The sequence below is a fragment of the Leptosomus discolor genome, chromosome 5 (genome assembly GCF_034619465.1).
Source record: "Leptosomus discolor isolate bLepDis1 chromosome 5, bLepDis1.hap2, whole genome shotgun sequence".
NCBI lineage: Eukaryota > Metazoa > Chordata > Aves > Leptosomiformes > Leptosomidae > Leptosomus > Leptosomus discolor.
The window spans coordinates 52,588,737-52,604,887 of NC_141395.1; the positions used below are offsets into that span (position 1 = coordinate 52,588,737).

The window sequence follows — 16,151 nt, forward strand, 5'->3', positions numbered from 1 at the left end:
CTAGTGCCTAGTCTCACATTCCACATAGACTGTAGTGTCAATTAAGCATAGGGCCCTCTGACAATAAACAAGAAAAATATATTTTACTACACTTGGTGATCTCAGAAAGGAAACTAAATGCACTTTAAATTGGTTTACATTTATTATTTTAGATTTACTGAACTGTAGATGAGAAAGGAAAACATGGTGTGCTTTTTTTTTTTTTAACTGGAGAATTTCAAAATTAAGTAAGATTCTAGAATGCAGAACTGTCTCATTAGTAAATGTGCTCCTCCATAAGCCCCAGTCCCTGTCTTCCACGTGCGTCTTCTGCAGGCTGCATTGGCAGCTACAGATTTTTTTGATGGAAGGATTTTTCCTTAAGAAGTGTTTGGCTAGGAAACATTTGGGTTTTCAGCCTGAGCCTGCACCTTTCATGAAATTTTTTTCTAGAGAAACATTGAAAAGTATTTTGAAAGTCAGATTTATACTTTTTTATTCATTCCTCATAAGAATGGATCAGTCACATTGTTTTAGACTCTATAATGCCCTCCCTCTTTTCCTGGCTTTCATATTCTTCTGCTTTGAGCAGAAATCACTTCTGTTGCTCAGTGTCACTGTCCCCGCTTCCTTTTTAACACACATTTAATCATGTGTGCACTGTCAAAGTCACTCAGTGAAGCCACCAGAAGTCAGTCAGCAACGGGCACAGCTGAACAAACACCAAGTCTGGAGCAACAGATGTGAATAACCAGTGTGTCGTTCTGCTTACTGCAAACACAATTTAAACCTACTGCTAATCTGAGGGTTTGTGTTCCTTTAGCCAGCACAAGGCCCTCTTGAATTTATAAATCCTGAATAGCATCCTGCCCAGGAGAAACTACGGCCACCTGAATCCCCTCATCTTTTAATACACAATGTAGAGCAGATGACATTATCACTTTGTCTCAAAGGAACAGGTTCTCCTGTACAGATATGAGGGACGTCTGGAAGTTTTCATTCTGAATTTGTAGGAAGTTGAAATTTTGTAATGAATAAGTAGTTGTAAATATAATATCCCACCATGGCTAATACCTGATCAACTGAAGGGGTGACAGCAATGAGGGTGACCCCAGTTTTACAAGACTGGTGGGGTTTGCGCTAATTAGGTGTCAGACTCCCTGCTGCAGACAACTACGAGGGGAAGTTAACACACAGTGTATTAGCCCCTGATTGTTCAGTGCTGTCATTTCACCCTGTGGGTATGACATATTTCACATCTATCTACACTATATCATGAAGCACGATGTAGAAGAAAATTTTCATCTAGCAAAGGTCTAAGCAGGAAATTTTCTAAAAAGTGAGCAGCACAGGCAGACTTCATTAGCAGTGAAAGTCTGGAATTGGCAGAGCCACATTTGCACACCACTGCTTCCAAGTTAAAAAGCCTTTCCAAGATTTACGTTGTGGAATTAGTTGAAGTGCAGTGTGTTGCAGACACAGGTCCAAAGACAGCTCAGAGGTCTGAGCGACACATCTAAGGCACAGAAGGGAACCAGTTCCAGTTTCTCTGTGAGTCATTACTGAGCCCCTTGAGAGCTGGGAGGAGGTGGCTTATGCACATGGAGAGTGGCATCCTCTGCCTTGTGGCCCAACACTCATGATGATATCCCCCAAGCCCGACATGGTGGTAGCAAGGAAGAGCACTTCATGCATCGTCCTGGTCAGGTGCAGCCCATGCTGATGTCATGGCAGTGGAGCCAGTCAGCCTCCTGCCTTCCACCTTCCCAAATGATGGGACCCTCTAGCCAAGAAGCGGGCAGTATTGTAGACTTTAAAACTCAGAACCAAGAGGGCCACTGAGGTAAAATCCTTGGGCTTTCATCCTCCCTTGCCACTTTCCTCAATCTTTGGAAGAGGCCACTTCACCTTAGTTTTCCTCCCCACTACGATGGGATGGTAACACTTTCTTTTGCAAAGCCTAAGGAGATCAGTGAATTAGAAACTGCTATGGATAGGATAAAGGATTGCTCTACTTCAGAGAAATCTCAGGCAATTGATGTTTCCCACAGAAAGGCAGTTATAAATTGAACTGTGCATCTTTCCTCTACAGCTTTTACCCAAACACTTGGCAGTATTGGCCAGTATTGTTATAATTTCAAGCTGGTAGTTTATGATGCATACTGTAATTTAGTCTGGTTTTCACTTATACTTACATATATTTATGGAGATAAATGGCCAGTTCCTGTAAGTTTTACTTTCCACTCCAGTCACTGATAACTATATAACTGGAAAGTCAGTAAGAATACTATCAAATATTTAGTAAATACTCCAGTAGGAATACTTGGGATTTCAGTCTGCTTCCACCTGTTCTGTGCCCTGCTATCTGGCATCACCCTCTGTTTCCTGAAAAGTAAAGTAGATAGATGAGCTTGTTATAAAACAGTAAGTCCTAACAGATGTTGTTCTCCTGTTTTATGAAAAATAAGTTATTTAGGAAAAAGAGCTGACTAATCACAAACGTGTCATTTTGGAATGGAGCTGGTTACAACTCATTTGAGGAAAAAAAAAGATTTTTTAAGCATGAAAAGTGTTAAATGTGAAATAATTAGGACCAACTTTCCATGTGTAAAAACATAACCTTGGACTCTAAATAATAAATACCTCTCCAAAGGGCGTTTTTAAATGAAATCTATAATCTTTTCCAAATATAAAGCTAAAGGATTTAGGATGATGATGAAAAAAACCCTTTTCTTTCATCATTAAGAGCAGCAGAGCAAATAGAAAAACATTTGAAATGGACATAGCTAATGTTCTGAAGTCAGTTCAGCACCAAAAATTGGTTGTGAGTCCACTAATCTGAAAATTATTATTAGAGGGAAGAGGAACATGACTGAAATTTAGATCTTAACCTTTTTTGCAGTGCTTCATATTTAGCTGTAAATCTCCTGCCAAGCCATTTGCCAACAACCTAATGCAGGCCTCTTTTTGCTGAACACAATATTGTTATCTCTTTTTTTGTTTCTCGTGACCAGCCCTAAGGCTGTCAGTAAAGGGAAATGTTCAAGAAGGACAGACCCTCTGCCAGAGTCCAGATGCTGCCAGAACAAAGCCTCTGATTCTGTATGTATGGGTCTGCATCTTTGGACTAGAGGACTCAAAAATATATTTCTTTCTCTATTTCTATTTCTAACTTGCAAAGGAAGTGACTATGCAGGATGCATGCTGTGGGTTTAGGTGATAGGATCAGTTCTCTACATTCACACACTGTCTATTTGGAGGAACAGGTTACTGCACGTTACATCAGCTGAGTTATGGCAGCTGTCCTCATGCCTGCTTTCAGCCTAGACCAACTGTAAGGAAATGCGATGTAGTTTAGCCTGCAGTCTGAGTTAAGTCAGGCGTGGATTTAAGGAGGCTTTAGCCTCTTCATTTGCCTGCCTGGTTGCACACACAAAACGACATCACATCCAACAGCTGTACACCTTCTTCATCCACCATTTAGATCAGGATGTTGTTCATCCCGCTGTCACTCTCTGTGGACTAAAGACACACCCACAAACAGTCTTTCTGGCTCAGCTGAAGTGTGAAAAAGTTTTACGCCACAATAACTTGATTGCCTGTCTGAACTCTTAATTCAGGACATGATGCATTTGAAGTACCTGCTGCAGTCATCAAACATGACCTCTCGGGAAAGTTTCTGTTGTACCGTTTGCCCACAAACGTCTCTCAGTAAGTGTCTCCAGTGCTGCAGACACTCCAGCTTGAGGATCATTTAGAACAATACCCAAAGACTTTTGCTGCACTGACATACTGAAGGGTTCTTTAAATGGTGATTTCAGATATATAATCCTGCTATGTACCGATATGTAGCTGACTTCAACTTGCTCAGTGAAGAGTGTCACACTCTTCTCACCCACCTGCTCTTACATGTTGGCCTTCCGCTCCCCCTTGTGCAAGGGCATGCAATAATATATTGTACCTATATATATATAAAAAATAATCACTAACTTGAAATGTAGTTCCTGAGCTTACTCTCCAGCTCATGTCACTTAACTGACCATAAGAGGTAGTTGGAGTGGATGAAAACTTCAGGTCTGTTTCCTTTGCTCCTTTTAGGTCAAAAAACCAAGTAGTTGGTTATCCCAGATTTTACTGGACCCATGAGTCAGGCTTTGTGTCCGCTCCTCGCATTGAACATTTTCTAGTTGTAGTGAATTAAAAAATCTCTGTGTTCCTTCCTGGTGTGAACACATCCACTCCTAGTGCTTTAATCTAAACTGCCCCTCAGCAGTGCTATGAAGAAAGCAACACACCTATGTATGCAGCTTCCCCTCCTGCCTTACAGAAGACAAGCTCCTATGAAGAAAGGTCTTCATGGTTACTAAATTCACCTCACACACAAATCACAAACAGGCCATGAATCATTGGAACACAAGTCATCAGTGATATCGAGCGGTTTTCATGTGCCTGCCACGGCTTTAAATTGTAAGGACCGGTAAGAAAAGCCGATAACCTCCTCTTACTCCTCTGGCTGCACAGTGGAGAGCAGAAAAGTCACCTTTGCAGCACAGTCAAACACACATTTTGACATTTGAGAAGCAGCTTGGCCTCAGCGCCTCTAAACCAAGCCCCTTCTCTTTACTAGGAGTAGGATTAGCAGTGCGTGGTGTGGCTGAGAGCATGCAGGAAAGCATTTCTGAATTGGCATGCATGGTGGTTGCCTTACTCTGCTGATTTAGCGGCTGGACAACCCAGTGCAGGCCCAGAGTATTTCATGTAACTTCTCTGAACTTGTTTCAAATGGCCTTAACTGATCATCAAGGAAGCACTGGCTCAAAGTGGACTATAACTTATCATTGCAATCCTCTTGTAAATAACCAAGGTGGCATGCAATTAATTTGCTGAAAGCCTGAAGTATTGTAGGTTTGGAAAAAAAAAATCACTTTTGGCTAATGCTTAAAAACATACCAACAAACTAATTAATTGGAATGAGTTTTACACAAGCACTCATATCTATATTACATTGCCTGAGAAAAATAGTTTCTATCAAACTGTCAGCCTTTCATAATAAATAACTATAATAATAATAGCACAGCAGTGGTTCAGTACTTAAGCATTCAGTAGAACAAACTAGAGCATGCAATCCCAATGATTTCAAATACAACAGATTTACAGTGTCGTAACTCAGATCAGGCTCTGGTTAGTGCTTGGCTGGATTCTGAACGATATATTCACAGTCACAGCATTGTGATTTTATGCTGGTGTAGCTCCGCTAAAAATAATGAAGCTACACAAGCATTAGATGGGAGTTCCAGAATAATGAGTCACCTTTAATGAGATGTCTTGAGAGGCATTTCTATTAAATTATATCAGAAATAAGAGGTACAGAGATGGTGCAAGGCCCAGTTCTGGTTACAATGTAGATTTACTGCAGGTATTTCAACAACAATTATAGTTCCCTTTCTGTTAAGTATATTTCAGTTACATTTACCTCTCAAGGATATTTCACTTCTTACTCCTGTCCTTTTCTCCACCTCCGCACTGCATGTTTTCAGTCTATTGGAGTCGTTTCCAACATCTGATAGAGAATCATGTTTCAAACATAAATACCAGAAACTGCCACAGAAAAAAACTCAGGATAATCGTCTTGCTGCACTGAGTTTCATTACACAAAACTAAAAACATTATGATATAATAATAGCTATATTTCTTGTGTGAATTGATGCAAATACCATTCAAATCAATGGAACCAACTAGTACTTTGGCTAGCGTGTATCAAAAACACTTCCCTCTCCTGTAAGTCGTTAAAGGGAAATTAAAGTAATTTAATAGCAAATCTGTATGAAACAATAGAACTTTCTTTACTTTTGTTATTTTGTGTGAGAATTCAACAATGAAAATACTCAGAATAAGATATACAGAAAAGGAATACGAATTTGTTTGATGAATTTCATGTAGTTTAAGCCAAATTTTGCATCTCTCAAATAGCAAGATTGATTAAAAATGGGACTGTGATAGGATGGATAGTACTTAATTTTTATTGTAATCAAACTGGATTTTTCATTGCCCTTTTAGATCTATTTTTTTTCTGTCAATACCATCAGAGCAGCCCAGACTAACTCTTCTGTTACCAGCAGAATTAGTCTGACTAGGCATGTCAAAAAGATCCATAGCTTCTGTGACAATTTGCAGCATGCTGCATGCATTTACACAGAGTACTACTTGGAAAAAAAAAGGACAAAGCTTCTAATTAATGGTAATGGCTGAAGGAACGTTGTGCCAGAAATCTTATTTAGATTACTTTAAATATCACTGAGACCAAGCAAAATTTAGCCTTTTTGGTGCACTACACATTTTGGACTTCATTGAAATATTGCTTTCAGTATCAGGGGAAACATGCAGCTCTCTATTCCTAAGACAAATGAATAGGTAAAAGATTGTGTTCATTTGATAAATGCCAGTGCAAGATGGTTGTACTTGAGCAAGCTAAGAAAGTCATTAGGGCAGCGTACCCGACAGATACGAATGTGTTGTACCTTCCAAAGCTGCAGTAAATCTAATAACCTGTGACTGAAAAAAACCAGAGACAGTAATAAAAGCATGTCATGAAATCAAAAACTGTAAGAAACTTCCTGACACGCCCTTTTGTTACGTTTGATGTATGCAGAAGCACAGTAGATGTGTTTGTTGTTCATACGCCGTTGTGTGAGTCCTTGGAAAGGCCTTGCTACCAGCTCCTCCTCCCCATTCTTCCTGGCAGGCAGCTCCTCAGAGGAAGACTTCCTAAGTGGTGTTCATGGTTTTAACCAGGTTACTCCTGACTGACTACCTAATATTTTTCTAATTATTACCTACATCCTATCCCCTACATATCACACGGGAACCTGCAGAAAACGCAAGCACTGTTATCAGGCACTTTGTGTCTCTCTTTCTACTAGACTTCCCTGCCTGTAATTGCATATTTATAAAATGAATGAGCAAAATCATTTCATCACATTTCACATCTATTCTTCTGAATCTGCTCTATATTATTTAGTCTTCTGTTAAAAAAGAAAACAAACCTCAAAACCATCAAAATTTTAAAATACTTACAATGTAAATAATATAATTAATTTACAGCCATTAGAATCTTACAGAGTTAGTGCAAAAGAGTTGGAAAAGAATGGGGGTTTTCTTCTGTTTATCTCTTTTTTAAGCAAAGGATGGGAAATCAAGAACTTTGGATCCCATTCTCAGCTTTGCCACTGAGCCAATGTGGTGTGCAATGTGTCTCAGCAGATCAAGGATGCATGTAGACTCAGCTCCTCTTTCTGAGGTGAGACCAATAGGTGCCTTTGGCCCTACAGCCAAAACAGCAGAAAGGAGCATTCCCCAAATATATAGTTTCAACTTATAACAACTATATGCTTTCCAGTAAAGAAAATTGCAAATTTTATTTTTGTCCATTGAACAACATTGCATATACTCTTTAATTAATCTGATTTACTTTCCGTTGCACCCTGCCATCAGTCTTGACCTGCCTGAAGTGTCAGTCATCATTTAACTTCCATCATTTTCTGTTAAGAATTATTAGCATGGCCTGTCTGTAGGCAAGGCAATTCTGGACAAATCCCTTTCAGACCTTGCAGGGTAAACATCAGTAAACGCTGCCAGCAATGTCTTGGTCACCTGGCCACACTGCCGGCTCATGCCCAGCTGGCTGTCGACCAGCACCCCCAGCTCCTTTTCCACCAGGCAGCTTTCCAGCCACTCTTCCCCCAGCCTCTAGCGCTGCATGGGGTTGTTGTGACCCAGGGGCAAGACCCGGCACTTGCCCTTGTTGAACCTCATACAATTGGCCTCGGCCCATCGATCCAGCCAGTCCGCGTCCCCCTGCAGAGCCTTCCTGCCCTCGAGCAGATCAACACTCCCACCCAACTTGGTGTCACCTGCAAACTTCCTGAGGGAGCCCTTGATCCCCTCATCCAGATCGTTGATAAGGATATTAAACAGAGCTGCCCCAGCACTGAGCCCTGGGGAACACCCCTTGTGACCCGCTGCCAGCTGGATTTGACTGCATTCCCCACAGCTATTTGGGCCTGGCCATCCAGCCAGTTTTTCACCCAGTGAAGGTGCACCCATCCAAGCCGTGAGCAGCCAGTTTGTCCAGCAGAATGCTGTGGGAAATGGTGCCAAAGGCTTTACTAAATTCCAGGTAGACACATCCACAGCCTTTCCCTCATCCACTAAGGGGGTCACCTTGTCATAGAAGGAGGTTGGGTTAGTCAAGCAGGACCTGCTCATCTCACAGGCTTTATCAGTATGCTTGAGCCTCAAGAGCACTGAAAGAAAAATCCTCAGAGGAAACACTTTTCTGTCGAAAGTCTTCACACAAGTGAAGAGGGGTAAACACTGAAAAGCCAAAAGGTTGTTATTTTTCCATATAAAAAGACACAAATTTTAAATCTGTTTTTATTTTTTCAATACAAAATTGCAGAGCCACTGACCCAATTATTCCAAAAGGTCTCCGTTTTTTGAGGAAGTGTAAATGTGTTACTAAGAAGATTTTCTGCATGATTAATGCCAAAACACGAAAGGCAGATTGAATTTATCTGTACATAGGCATTTACAGACCTCAGAAAGGGAAGTTATTTAGAAGGTGATAGAACTATAATTGCCATTTCAACAAAAAAGCAATCAGTGAGGAATAAAACAAGCTCAGACTGCCAAAATGAAGATTTGGAAGTTAATCATGTGTCATCTTAGCCAGCCTGTTATGCTGATATGCGTATCTGGAGTTTACAAATTGTTGTTGCTATTGATTTCTAAAAGTACGCTACAGTTTTATAATGTCTTTCAAAAACAGCAAGCTGTGCTCCAGCCCCAATAAACAGAGAATCAAAAGGCTAAATTCTTCCTTGCCTTCTCTTTTCAGGGTTATACTAATCCCTTCTCAGCTATTAGATGATTCTGCACCACTTGCAGACCACAAAGTAACTCCAAGTCCACCATTTTGCTTTGTCATTTTTATTTTTAAATGAATGTCTCTTGAAATCCTCATAAACCAAAAATGTTATGCACTACTATGCACCTTGCATTCACATAAGTAGTATTATACAGGAAAACACCAAGTAAAATCTGTTTAAAATAGGAACAGCTTTTATTGTCATTTCCATCTGGATCACATTCCCAAATCAAGTCTTTCACAGGCAACCCTACATCCTGTATGTTTAATTGACTGTCATAATTCAGTACACTATTGTCACCATTTAAGTATCTGTTGTGCATCACTGTTAGTCTCATCCCTCTCCTGCTTCCTAGGGTTTACTCTGAGCTTTCCCAGTATCTCTGTCATCTCACGCCAAATGCTTCCAACTGCTTCCTCCAGCAAGCTCTGCTCCCCGTTCCTTTTGTTAATTTGCTTTTTACTTCACTCCACCTGGTCTCTATGTTGAGTAAAACTTCTGCCCCCAAGTAACTGAAAAATCTGCTGTTGACTAGATAGGACATTCCTGATCTTACTACCATCATTGAATACAATTTCGTTTTCCTGCATGGGTGCCCTTTGTTTTTTGATACCTACCTAAACTCTAATTTGGCAATACTGGGAAAGTTTAGCAGGTGCTTTCTGTGCAATTAGTTTAAGGTAGTTCTCCTAGTAAGCTCCTCCTTTCATACATTTTAAAAATACACTACTTAAAGTGTAGACATAGTGAGCGGCCCCAGGGTGCAAGTTCTAGTAGTTCCTTTATAAATTAAGCTGTGTGTTCAAACCTGGACCCTTGGCACTGGTAGGACAGGAACTGTTGCCTTCAGCATTAATACTAATTGGACCACCACCTCACGCTGGGGAATTCCTACTCTTCACATTGAGCAGAGGTTAATTCAGTAGGAGTTTTATTCTACAACCTTTTGACAACACCCTGCGTCCTAAAACCTTCTCCTCCGTAGCATTCAGAATGAAGGACAATCCTCACCATAGATCCTGCTAGGGCTTGGTTAGACTTGCTTCTCATGGAACAGGCCCAGTCCCAAGAAGCAGAAAACACCTAGTGGTCTCCAATGAGTTACACCTCTGGGAATTCGCTGTGAATATCCACTCACAGTCAGGGTTGAAGGAAAGTGGGACATTTTCCCCTTTGCTATATTTGGCACTGGATCCCAGGAAAGTGTTGAGCTGCTCTCAAGGCACACTGGTACAAGCTGAGTGAACCCTGTGGACAGCATCATGAGGCCTTACTGCATTTGGTTTGGCTTTACCGGCCAAGACAGAGCACAAAACGGAGTGCTGGTGGTGTGAGAAAGGCTTCACTGTGGGGTAGCCTTGTAAGTGCATTCTGGGTAAAGGCTTCAATATAGCAAGTTCTGCAAAAGCACCATCCTCCCACCTCGTCCACGTTCTCCTGCTTGGCGATCCTGCAGCCCACCCCACACTCTGCAGCAGGTCCAGTGCCTCCAGCTTCAGATCCCTCCCACCTTCACCAGAAACTACACTAATAGTTCCTTCTATAAAGGACCTTGTAGAGGGAGATTTTGCTGCAAAAACCAGCCAAGTAGGAGGAAAACCCACAGAGTAAAGTGAGGTGGACAGCTCTGCTTCTTTCCCTCCTCCTTGCTGCCCTCATAGCCCCTCTCAACAAAGCTCTCAAATGACCTTGGTGACTCTAATCCCCAAGTCATTCCTTCAGCCTCACAGCTGACCATCATCTCAACTGCAGCATGTCCTCACTGGCACTCTCCAAATATTAGATCATGTCACCACCACTGCACCAAACAGTATTCATCACAAGTCTGCCTACATGGGACTCTGAGAAAGAAAAGATATGTTTGTCTAGGGGAAAAATTTGTCAGTATTTGAGAGGGCTATCTCATTCTTCCTGCTGATTTTTATCCAGCAAACAAGTGAAACAGAGTATTTTAATACAAAGGAGACAGAACTTTGGTTTCAATGCTGAGTAAAACAGCCATTCTCACAGGTACTCACATAAGTACTAACACTTCAAAGCAATTAAACTGTTCACTGAACAGAAAAACGATTCTGTAGTGGTTTCAGCAATTAAAGTATGATTGACAGAGTACAAAAGATAATGATTAGGTTTCATCATTTGAAGAAAGGTTTAAAGAAGGTGTAAGTGCTTCCTTTAATTATTCTTTATTAATATTTACCAAGCTGTACAATTCCTCCTATTTGTTATACGCACTGAATATTCTATCACTAGCTCATTATAAGTTTTACTTTAGTGCTATAATTTTGTCTGTCATGTTTTACAAGTGTTACAAATAACAGCAGCAAACCTGTAATACACATTCCTGTTCCCCTGCTAACACCTACTGAATTGAGCATTTACATGTCATATGGAGGCATTATTCTAAATCACCTACGTAACTGTATTACTTAAGAGATTTCATCCTTTAAATCAAGGGGCAAAGCTCAAGGTGTATCTCAAATGAACACAGCTGTTCATGTCAGTGATAGCTAATACAAATTCAGGGGGTTTTGGTAAGCCCTGTTCCTTGCTTGTGGATTTCCATTCATGATGATGAATGTTGTGTAAAAGCCAATAGAAGCACATGCCTCCACGATACCTTATAGACATAAATTACTGAGTTTTGCACTCAGTGTGAGCTGCCTGCTTAACAGAAAGGTTATTCTCTTGAGTTACACGGAGCAAATGAGCAGAATGGCAATTTGCGCTACTACTTTCTGTAATGCATCCTGATTTTTCCCATTTTAGGGAAATATCTGCATCAATAAAGGCTAACCAAGATTTGTTTGATTTTTTTAAAAAAACATATTCTGCAAACAGGTTCAGTTTTTTACCTCCTTGGCTGTCCAGAAAGTATATTTCATAATCGGAAAAAAATATTAGGAATGGAACAGAGTATGCCACCCTTAAGGACATAATAGGGGCATCCGTGGACATGGATTCCGTATTCTCAGTTGTACAGATAACAGTATGGGAGTGAGCATCAGATGTAATCAAAGCAATCACACTACGATTGCGGTCTGAAGCAGTGAATGCATGAGGGCCAGTGCTGTGAGTGAAAGGACAGTGCAGCAGCTGCATCTTAATGGGCCTTGCAGCAGTTTCGCAGAAAGCGGCGCATGGCAGTCACATAAACCACTGCCGAAGCCTAGTCAGACACCAGCAGCAACCTGGGAGGGTGTCAGGCACCGAATCTCCTATTCCACAGGAGCTTGACAGGGGCAGAACTGCAGTTTTATGTGAAACCAAGCAGTGGACAGAATTAGCTTCAGATGCCTCCCTTACAGCTATTAAATGCAGAAGTCCAGTCCTGAGTTTGTCTAGCAAGGGGAAAAAGGCAGGAGAGCAAGAGGAAGGATATTTGAGCCTTTGGGTTTCACACTTGTGTATATATGCACAGTCATCTATCCATCCACTGTTTAGCTGCATTTTCTGGGAATTTCCAAGATTAATGTTATGATGAAAGCCCATCAGCAGAGTCCATCGCTTAAAAACAGATGCATTTTGTCAGACGAACATCTTGCATATACTTGTTGGATGCTCTTACTGCATATAATTACTGTGGGGTAAACCGCACAGTAAATTCTATAACGTCCACATTCTGTGGGACATTTCTTTAAACTACAAGGGAAGTCGTTAATCGTGTACATGTTTTGCGTCATTTAGTCATGGTGTATTGCTAATACTCCCTCCCAAGGACATATGCTGAATTTATGCTCTCAAACAGTGAGATTTATTCCTATATATCTAGGGCTGGAAGATCAGCATGGTTTAATAAATAATTAATGAAGTCCAGCACACTTTTCCCATAAACCCTGTGAGAAGGAAACTAGGTATTTATGGGGAACAAGGAACAATCCTTGTTGTTTACCCTTTTTCAGAACTGTAAGGAAGAAGAAATAAACCAGAGCAGGGAAGAGGCTGAGCTGTGTTTGGATCCAGCTATCAGAGACCAAAACTCATGTGTGCCACCGACAAATAAAGTCCACCTGAACAAGTTCAGAAAAGCCAGCAGCAGCCCCTCTGCCACAGAAGCGAGGTCACTGTTACAGCTTCCAGCTGCTTGGGGAGGCTGGGGAGCTGGGGGCAGCCCACCTCATTCTAAAAGAGTGGTGCCTACAGGTCTTTAACCTATATTAAGCTTGCGTTCTCACAAAAGGCTTTTAGGAGAAATACAGAACGCAAACTACTCTTGCTGCATCGTGCTTGGCAGCTACGAAGCACAGAGCTTAGAGGCAACGGCCACCTCGCAAATGATCTGATGGCCAGGATCTCCCCCACAAAAAATGTCCTTAACTTGCAGAGCGTTCTTAAAGATCTACAGATGTAAAGACTCAAATTATCTAGGCTTTGAGGGGAGGTAAGTGCTAAACCTTTACAAGACAAGATGGAAAACCCTCGAGAATTTTACTGAATTTTACCTGATTTACTCCATCATTTTTAGTGATTATCGTATGGGGCCCATTAAGTAGCACTGCACTTTCATTTAGTGAGGTGTTTAATATTTAATGTTGGCTTTCCAATGTTATATACACTGTAATAGTGTAAAGTTAAAGTTAAATGAATCTAGTATAATTTGAGTCTGGTAAAAATGCTAGAAGGATCACAGTGGAACTATAACAACAGTAGCAATAGCATTTCTGGAAGACTGAAATGCAGTGTTATGCCTAAGAAGACTGTTTCCTATATCTCATGCTCAAAAAGCCACCCAGATAGGGAAAAAAACAGAGAAATAATTTCAGGTGGAAAATGAATCAATAAATATACCATAACCTATCTCCAGCTTTTTTCAGAGATTATGATGGCAATTAGGGCAGTCTATATACTGTTTCTTTGATATTGTCTATGGCTGCCAAGGCTATACACTCTGTTGAGTTATTCAATTCTCAAAATGCATTATGTTCAAATTACGCGTTCTGAAGTGGCTTTCAGTTAGAACTACATCAAATGAAAGCCATATTGCTGGCTTAAATGTAATTCAGTTCATCCTTGTTGTGTCAGGATGTTTTTTATATATATAACAGGAAGGAAATGAAAAGATTAAAAAAAAATGTTAGTCATCATGAGGTTTTTTAATATCATCAGCACTACCACTACCACTACAGCTGATAAATTGCACACTATTCAGAAGAAAGAAATAGAATAAAATTAGTATTGCATTACACTAGATTAATCATAGCCCTGGGTTACTGTCATTCTATGGAAAATAAAAGCTTGACTATTTCCGATTTTTAAAGTTTCTTCTCAGCCTTTAAGATTATTTGCCTTAACAGGCAAATAACAAGCCCAGGTACTGAAGGAAGAACACAAGGTTTTGGACTGGTGGGGTTGGTACATTTTCATCATTGTTTCTAAATGACAGCAAAGCAGCATTGATGACTGGATCCAGATGGTTGGCACCAACACTTCATAATGGTAACCTAATGAAGCTTTTTAGTGCTGGTGACAAGTAAATGCTTGAAAGGTTTATGGCAGGGAAAAAGCTTCAATAAATAACTTTAAAAACTGTCTCTCTTACTTGCATAATTATTGCTTTTGTAATGGCATAATGGAACAGCAAAGCATAGTTGAAGGAAAGGCTAGAAAAGAGAAATCCTCTCTAGAGCCAACAGGATGTACAGGAGGATATTTTAAATTCTTGTAAGATGAATAGCTACTTAACAACCATTAGGCCTCTCTCAGACCTGAGCAGAGGATCTAAAAATCTTTTCATATGGTTAAGTCTGTCCAGGGATCAGGAGCTAAAAATAAGGGCGATGAAGATTCTTCTCTATGCAAGTAGAGAATAACAGTTTCAGGATATTTTAACTGAAAGAAGAAAGTTCTGGGATCTCTCACATGAGCTTTTCTCCTGCTTAATCTGGTCACTTGTGAAGAGTACAGCCTGAAAGCTGGTGCTCCCTTTGCAACAAGGGGGAAACCTGATGGCTGACTACTTCAAAGGGCAGGAGGCCAGTCCTGCAGGGACTCTGATGTTTCTGATAAAACCTTTCTCATTGGAAAATGAGCTTTTCAATAAATGGATATTTTAACAGAAATCATCCCTTTTTTTTCCTGGGGAAGAAAAAGACAGACTTAAAAAGTCACTGAAGGAGGGGGAAATTGGCTGAAAAGAGCAGCTGGTTTCAGTTTCAGTTATAGAAAATGCTACAATCAAAAAAAAAAAAAGTGAAGAAGAAATTGGCTGAAAGATTTTTTTTCTGTCAAAAGTAAAAATCAAAACAAAACACGCAAAAAAACCACCACTTAGATTGAAAATTTTACTTAAAAAAGGAAACCATCTACTTCTGTTAATATTTTCTACTGTTTTCCAAACAGATGTGACTGGGAAAATGTTGACAGTTTTTCTGTGCGTAGGTAGAGCTGGTATGTCTCCTGCTCCCCTGCAGCATCATTGAATGCCTAGCTGAAGCTGGCAGTGCTAATGGGTGGCATAGCAGGACTCCCGGACTTTTAGGTGCAACCTGCCTCCAGCCTCTGCTGGAAGAACGACCCTCAGAAGCATTGACCAACACTGGATTTTTGCTGTTTCACACTGCAGCTGGTAAAACAGCAAAAGAAATCAAAGGATATGTATGCAGTTAGAGCCTACGGCACGTACACGGGAACAATGATAAAACAGACAACGTCAAAAGCAAAACCAGTGAGAGAAGTACCATTAGTCTGGTAGCTGAAAGCATTGCTGTCAATGTAAGCAGTCTGGAACAAGGTATATAAATAGTGCGGTGGGACCAGAGCAGAGACTCCTACACGCAGTCTATTTAGATTGAATGCTATTATGCAAATAAAGCATTTTATTGCAAAGCAGCTAAGAGACTTTCTTCTATTTTCTGCTGCTAAAGTAGAAATTATTCAGCAGTTGTTTGCATGGCATTATTGAGGGGACATATACTTCAGCCTCAACAGCTCTTGCTTGATTCACTGTGGCTATTTCGGGCCATGCAGTCTCACAGACGACTGCTGGACAGTCCCGATTGTCCGCTGCTGCAGGCACAGGACTTTTCTTTTAGCCCTCGAAGGTTTAAGGTGGGAAAGTCTGATAGATGTGGTATTTGATTGATTCATGAAAAAGTCAAGTCATGGTTTTCTCCCCTCTTTTCCCCAGTTGTCTTGGCTTCCTTTTGAGGTTCTGCTGGAGGAAATTCTGTGCCTTCATACTAAAGTGAACATTTCATTTCTCAGTTTCTACAGATCAAGTGATGAGATGTCATGTGTGAACCCCTG

General features: G+C 40.6%; 1 protein-coding gene across 1 annotated transcript in view; it reads left to right on the plus strand.

Annotated features, from left to right (window-relative positions):
- RALYL (RALY RNA binding protein like) overlaps window positions 1-13,057 on the plus strand; it is a 191,446-nt gene extending 178,389 nt beyond the window's left edge. The window contains exon 9 of the mRNA XM_086466015.1: window positions 12,809-13,057. Coding sequence (XP_086322141.1) covers window positions 12,809-13,057 — 249 coding nt within the window. The remainder of the gene's footprint in view (window positions 1-12,808) is intronic.
- Window positions 13,058-16,151: the final 3,094 nt, after the last annotated feature.